The 6,996-nt window shown below is 34.0% G+C and overlaps 1 protein-coding gene across 1 annotated transcript; it reads right to left on the bottom strand.

Annotated features, from left to right (window-relative positions):
* Window positions 1–440: 440 nt before the first annotated feature.
* Window positions 441–2,782, bottom strand: LOC113306691 (protein NRT1/ PTR FAMILY 5.10-like). The gene is made up of 3 exons (XM_026555598.1): window positions 2,150–2,782; window positions 1,531–2,066; window positions 441–1,310 (listed from the first exon to the last, which is right to left on the bottom strand). Exons 1-3 carry the CDS (start codon window positions 2,549–2,551, stop codon window positions 476–478), a joined length of 1,773 nt encoding a protein of 590 aa, XP_026411383.1. The 5' UTR covers window positions 2,552–2,782; the 3' UTR covers window positions 441–475.
* Between the last annotated feature and the right edge of the window lie 4,214 nt (window positions 2,783–6,996).

The raw sequence follows: 6,996 nt of genomic DNA, 5'->3' as shown, positions 1-6,996 counted from the left end.
GGCCAGCAACTAGCCAAAATATGGTTGACATGTAATGTGTGCATCAACATGGTACTCTAAGTTACGACATTTTTCATACCATGTCTCCATAGTCACATATCTTAAGATTTTCACTTGCATAAATGGAGGTTAGTTTGAACTTTGTTGGGCACGTTGCCTCATTCAGATAAAGTTCCATAACATAGGAAAAACAGATTTTTAAGATAAAAAGATTATTAAATATAGATAAATCATAAATTTTCATACATAGTAATTTCAACTAAATATGCAGAATCTTTAAGACCGATGTCCATGTAGTACAGTAGTAAAGTCACTAGGTGATGATACCAGTGACCTGAATTCGAAACTCGTCAGATTCTTTACCGATCAAATTTCAAAAAAAAAAAAAATACTTAATAATCTTTAAGCCCAGTATGGCAATGACACATATAGATATAGTGTTGCGCAAACCTCAGTCTCCTTTTCTCACATCGGTTCACATGAAAGTTACTACTCTTTTGTAGAGATAAAGCTTCGAAACATACACGTAAACAACTAAGTTTAACGCGCTAAGTCCAGCTAGGAACCAATAAAAATAATCGAGATGAGCTCGATTTAGATTATCAGGAAACCAGGTACCTTGACTACTCCCACGAGAAAATTTGTCAATACCATAGATGAGAAAGCTACTAAGAAAGTTCCCTATGCCAAAAATGCTCAAGTACAAGGAAAGACCCATACTTCTCAAGTCGTCTGGCACTTGATCGTAAAAGAATTCTTGCAAGCCAATCATGGCAAAAACCTCAGCTAAACCAAGCAGAATATATTGAGGAACCAACCACGCGAAACTCATAGGAATTATTTCATTCGGCTTGTCTATTAATCCGAAATCAACAGCAGTTTGGAGTCTCTTCTTCTCAACTAAAGCGGCTAGAACCATTGCCAATGTAGATAGAAATATGCCGCAACCAATTCTCTGGAGCATTGTTATGCCATTTTCTTTTTGGGTTAAAACTCGAGTTAAAGGAACAAAATATCGGTCATAAATTGGAATGAAGATAATGATTGATAAAGACATGACGCTTAAAAGGGCTGCAGGTGGTATCTGGATGCCATGTCCTATTTTCCTGTTGACGGTGCTTGCCTGCTTTGTGAAGAAAGTTGAGCATTGAGCAGATACCATTGCATATACTAAACATATAATCCATATAGGAACCAAGCGTAGAACTATTTTTGCATCTTCAACCTGCTCAACACTACATGACGTGCCATGTTGATTTGAACCAACTTGATCCGAGTTTGGTATTTCGATCAATGCCTTATCCAAAAACCTATATAACATTAAAAAAATTTCTTAGTTTGCCGAGGATTCTATTGTAAGCCATTTGAAATACGCAGTATGAAAAGAGTATCGCATCATATCATAAACAATACACGTATAGTACCTGTCTTGGGCAAGGAAATGGCATTTTTCAACAGGTAAAGAAGCATCATTCAGTAAGAAGTCGAAGACTTCTTATTAAGGACTGCATAAATATCAAAATTACTTACTTGAACTGGTCAGCGCCAACACGAGTGCTTTCCTCCACTTCGGTGCTAGGGGAAGTAGCTCTCCAATTCCTTGCAGATGCAACATATACTCTGGCTATTCGTAATATTGGGTTTTCGTTGTTAACGTCTGTACTAAACCGGTAAGTTTTCATTCCACGTATAAATACTAAGAGCCCAAGGAGCATACAAATGCAAGGAATGGCGAAGCCAAGAACCCAGCTTATGTTATCTTGAATGTAGGTCAAGACCAGATGAGAAATGCTACTACCAACACATAATCCAAAATACCACCAATTGAAGAATGAGCTCTTTGATGATCTCTCCTCCGGGTTACGTTCGTCAAATTGATCGGCCCCAAAAGCTTCTGCGCATGGCTTGAATCCAGCCTTGGCAATTGCAATTAGGTATAATGATAAAAAGAAAAACAGGATTAAATAAGGAGGAGGAGAAGCAGAAGAGGTTCCATTCACTGCGTCGTCTTCCGTGGGGCTGATAAGAGAATTTAGAACTGCTGATAGAGTTAGAAATCCTAGTCCCTAAACAAATCATAAATATGTTGTTAGCAAAAAATTAGACAAACTTGAAATCCTAGTAAATTCAGAAGAGATAGAAAATTTACCAGTACATAGATTACAGAAGAGTAGAAGATGGTACGATACCGACCAAGATAAGAATCTGCAACAAAGGCTCCAACAAGTGGAAGCATCCATACCATACCACACCAAGCGTTGATATTAGCTACAGATGCAACAGTGGACATGCCTAAAGGACCAGTTAAATAACTGATCAGATTTGAAGCTACTCCATAGTAAGCTATAGTCTCTCCAAATTCAGCTCCAATTATGGGGAAAGCTGATTTCCAACCACCAATTTTTGATCCGAAACTCAGTACTTTGGCTCCTCTATAATCCACAACACCTTCAATTGTATCCAAGTCATTATAGGTCAGATAATTACTACTTGTAGTGATATTCATCAAAGGTTCATTCTCATCATCATTTCCTGCGAATGATATTCCCATCCTTCTCTCTCTAGCTAGGGAAATGTAAATTTGTGATATTGTTGTTGAGATAGCGGATGATCAATCCTTTTATAAACAAGTAAACTAATCGCATTTGTCTCCTTTTATACAAAATAAAACCAAGAAATTACTCCAGCTTGACGTTAATGGTTGAGTATAACAATTTGTAGTCGTGAAGTTACAACATACCCGCTCATGAGATAAAACCGGAAAAGGCGGGAATACTGACTGATGATATTTTAAATTATATGTTTAACTATATACTAAAGTTTGATGTTCAGGAGTTTGAATTTTCATTTTCAAATGAGGTTAAAATTCATAAAAAATAAGGTTCAAATGAGGTTAAAATTCATAAAGAAATAAGGTTAAATTGGAAACAGATATTTAATTCTGCTGATCGGAGTATGAGTTTAATTGGGGTGTACGAAATTCTGTACAGTACTCCCTCCGTCTTTTAATTGGGTGGAAAAGTGAAATTCTCTTAGAATAAGAAAATTTTAATTTACATAAATTTTCCTAATTGTATCTTATTTACCTTCACCAATTCCAATATATTTGTCTAGTAAATATGAAAAATATTAATTTATTAAAAGTTTTTATCCACTAAAATATTTAAAAAATATGATTGATCTTGGAAATTACCAAAGACATTAACTAAATTTGTGAATATCATATTTTTTAATAAGGGTATATAAGAAAGAAATCACATTGGAAATACATGTCCGTCTATATATAAGGACTACATTTTTTTTTACTTCTCCGCCTATATAATAGGGACGGAGGGAGTATTAGTAAGGGATTGGTATACCCCAATAAAACTGGTACCCCTATTAGCAGCAGTGGTATGATTTTCTTGAATGCACTTCGAATGTGGTAGTCCCGTTTTTACGTTGATCTTCGACTCTTTGCCTTTATTTAGTCACTTGAGACAGAGCACGAGTCCATGACAGTTTGATATTGATGTGATTAGATGCAAACACGTCGTATGACCTCAATGCTCAATTTCTACTACTCATAAAAAGTAGATGTAATATGAGGACATACTTGATCATATTAGCCAATCCGATCACAAAAGGATAGAATATGGGAAGATTGAAGGGTTCCGGGAAACGAATTTTGCATCACGAAAACGATTTACCTTTTGTCTATTTGTCTGTCATCGTTGAATTTTCCGCAAAAATATCAGACACACATTGGTCACAAAGTATAACACAATCTTTCACTAAGAAAGAAATTTTTGTGCTCTATGATGAAATTCGTCAACATTTGCATCCCTATCTAATTGTTATATTAACCATAATGATTATTGTTATACCCAAAACTTGTAAAAGTTTGGAAAAAGTTTAGGGACATTGTTTCTTCTTCTTCGGGTTTCTATATAATTAATACAATTCATCATATACACTAAGTAACAATTAGGAGGTAGGATCAGTTGATGCATTGCTAGATGGACAGTATCTTATATTTCTTTTTTTGTATTTTTTTTTTGATCATCAAACCACAAGGATTTTATTTCAAATAGAAACGTTTATTCGGTGGTTGCCAAGAAAAATAAGTATAACATAACATGAAACAAATAAAAAGAACGCAAATAATTGCGAAGAGAAAAGACGATCTACAACGATAATACCCAAATCTTATACTTTGAGATTGGAGAAGAAAGAGTACTTGAAATTATAAATCGACCATTTTGATAAATTTTCTTCATGGAAAAGAAGATTTTCCAAAAAATTCTTCATATGCAGCGAGTAACCCAAAAGCCCTAGATCTATTTTTCTGATGAAGAAGAACTTGATTTAGCTTGTGCCGAATCGCTGATGTATCTGTATCAAAATAACCAAACACAAACAAGTCATTAGAAAGAAGCACTATAAAGTGCACATAAAGTCGCCCTAATAGCAAAAACAAAAATCGCTTTAATAGTGAAGAAATTATTGAAATTGATGAATTTAACCCATAAATCAAATTCAACCATATCTAATATTATTAAAAACAAGAAATTTTTTTTCAGATCTAGCCAGCTCCTAAAGAACCATATCCAAACAAAAGAAAAATAAGTTGATGAGTTTGTCTTATACAATCTCTTATAGTATTGATACTATTTTTTGTAAAAATAAAATATATAAATCCATTAAAAACTAAACTAGAAAATGTTTAGAAAATCAATTGTTCATCACTTCACTTTAATATAATATAGAGTGATGTTAATTATATTAACTTTAACCAGAATGGTTATGTTGGCTTAAAATTTTGTACTGAACTTTATGTTTAATTCTTTATCATAATATATAAATGGATAATTTTGGACTGAATCTTATACTTAATTTCTTCACCATCAAATACATAAATGGATGAATGGTTGATAATAATTTCCTTATTTTCCAAAACTTCATCCTAATCTATCTTATTTATCCATTTAGATCTGACGACGGAGAAATAAAGTCAGGATTTAAGTCAAAATAAATGCTCTGAATTTTATTATAACAATTTATAAATTATATTCTTCATTTTGTTTTTACACATAGTTCAAGAAAATTTGTTTACACAACACTCAGATTAGAAAAAAGATACCTTCTGTAGAAAAAGTCTTTATAGCCATTGCTATTAACTTTGTAAAAATATTAAGATTAGAAAATACAACTGTTTGAGATGTAAAAACATATATATGTGGAGCATTTGTCGAGACAATCAATGTTAAGCTCTATTGCAGAGGTTTGGTCGAGTGTGGATTTTGGTTCTCCAGCAATATTTTGGACCAAATATGGTTGGCCGAAACAACTATCCAAAATATGGTTGACAAAGGCAGAAGATGATTGGAGAATCGCAAAGCACCAATACTTTTTTGATGAAATATTGTCAGCAGACGTAAAGCAATAAGCTAGGAAAATTCAGGCAAAGGAAGTTAGTTATCAGCTTCAGGGTGGGATATCATACCTGTTGATGGGTAAAAACGATTTACTGATTTTTGTATAAAGTGGTGGAGTAGGAAAGTGTTTGATCAAATAAATCGTATAAAATCCATAACAGATGCACTGCACGGGAATGCTTTGAGTTCAAGAGATCAATATGTAAAACTCCGGCTTGAACCAAGAAATGGTCGATCCAGAGTCAATTTGGTCACAATGGAAGGATAATGGTCGATATAATAAGGAAATTGAATTAATGAGTATAGGTATGATGAGATTGCTGAATCGATCATAGAGGAATATGTATTTTAATGGTCAAGCATTTGACAGGAAATCAGATAGTGCTGACTTATTGTTAAAGCATTGGTCGGTCAAACTCACAAGTGTTGCTATCTCAAGCTTGTTGTCAAATTTAGTTGTCAAAACTATATCTTGATTTCTAGTCTACAATTAGTTAAGTCTCAGACTAGGATAGAAATGTAGTTGAGAAACATTGGATCACGACAGTCATCATTGTGTTCTACTGTTTGAAGCCGAGGATCAACCGAAGCTTTTGGAGAACTTCATCAACAAAAGGTAAGTGAAGACTGAACCACCCATTTCTCAATTTATATTCATCTTTCTATCTATGAGACGATGTCGGATAACTAATTAGACTGTCATGCATATTCAAGAATTTCGAGTCAAGTTTATCTTGATAATTAGTCCTCGAAATATAATGACTAAGCTTAATGATCATTTGTTCATACTTGGTGAATTTCGGTCAAGGAAAATTTATTGTTTGCAATCAAAATCATGATTCAAATTTATCATTCGAAAATATCCTGGAATAGTGATATGTGTCATTGATGTTATATAGGAATGTTTGGAATCGATTTAGAGAGAAATATATAACTACTATAGATTCAAATATAATACTATGTTACCAGTCCTACAAAATTGGAAAACAGTTACAGGTCTGAAGCCGTATTATATGTATTCGTACACATAGCGGAGTAGCTATATGTCGACTTGCAGATTTGTGGTACGCATATCCTAATGTATATCATGTAAAAAATCTGTTTGACTCGTGAATCGGATCGGCATGCATACCCGTATGCAAACCTAAAAGGAACTGTGATCACGGAACTGGTCTGGTATCCATACCGGTACACGTACTAGAAAAGTTCTGTGTTACGGAACTCGGTTTGTGTGTCCACATCGGTACGCATACCAAAATAGTTCTATAGACTCCGGGACCGGTTATAGTCTTAAGGTACACATACTGGTACGCATACCTAAATAGTTATGTGAACTCCGGAAATCGGTTGTGCTTAATAGTTCACAAACCGAAAAACGTACTGTGACTGACCTGACTCACGAACGACTATGATATTTGTACCTTATACATTATACTTTTTTGATCACATGATTGTGACTCAAGGTTAATGTCTTAACTGTTATGAAAGTGAATATTAAGCTTATAAGTTCAACTCTGCTAGTTTCTGCGAACCACCTTGAAAATGGTCTTTATACACGGTTCGGTTACGGTTTCACCTA

Source organism: Papaver somniferum, chromosome 8 (assembly GCF_003573695.1).
Source record: "Papaver somniferum cultivar HN1 chromosome 8, ASM357369v1, whole genome shotgun sequence".
In the NCBI taxonomy this organism is placed as follows: Eukaryota; Viridiplantae; Streptophyta; class Magnoliopsida; order Ranunculales; family Papaveraceae; genus Papaver; species Papaver somniferum.
Note: the sequence above shows the minus strand (reverse complement) of the source record. Positions and strands in the feature narration are given on the sequence as shown.

Bases quoted from the DNA above. Each gene is read 5' to 3' on its own strand.
- LOC113306691 (XM_026555598.1), bottom strand. From the start codon at position 2,551: ATGGGAATATCATTCGCAGGAAATGATGATGAGAATGAACCTTTGATG. The intron at 2,067-2,149 runs GTAAATTTTCTA...TGATTTGTTTAG, and splicing joins CTTCTGTAATCTATGTACTG to GGACTAGGATTTCTAACTCT. The intron at 1,311-1,530 runs GTAAGTAATTTT...AATGTTATATAG, and splicing joins GTTGGCGCTGACCAGTTCAA to GTTTTTGGATAAGGCATTGA.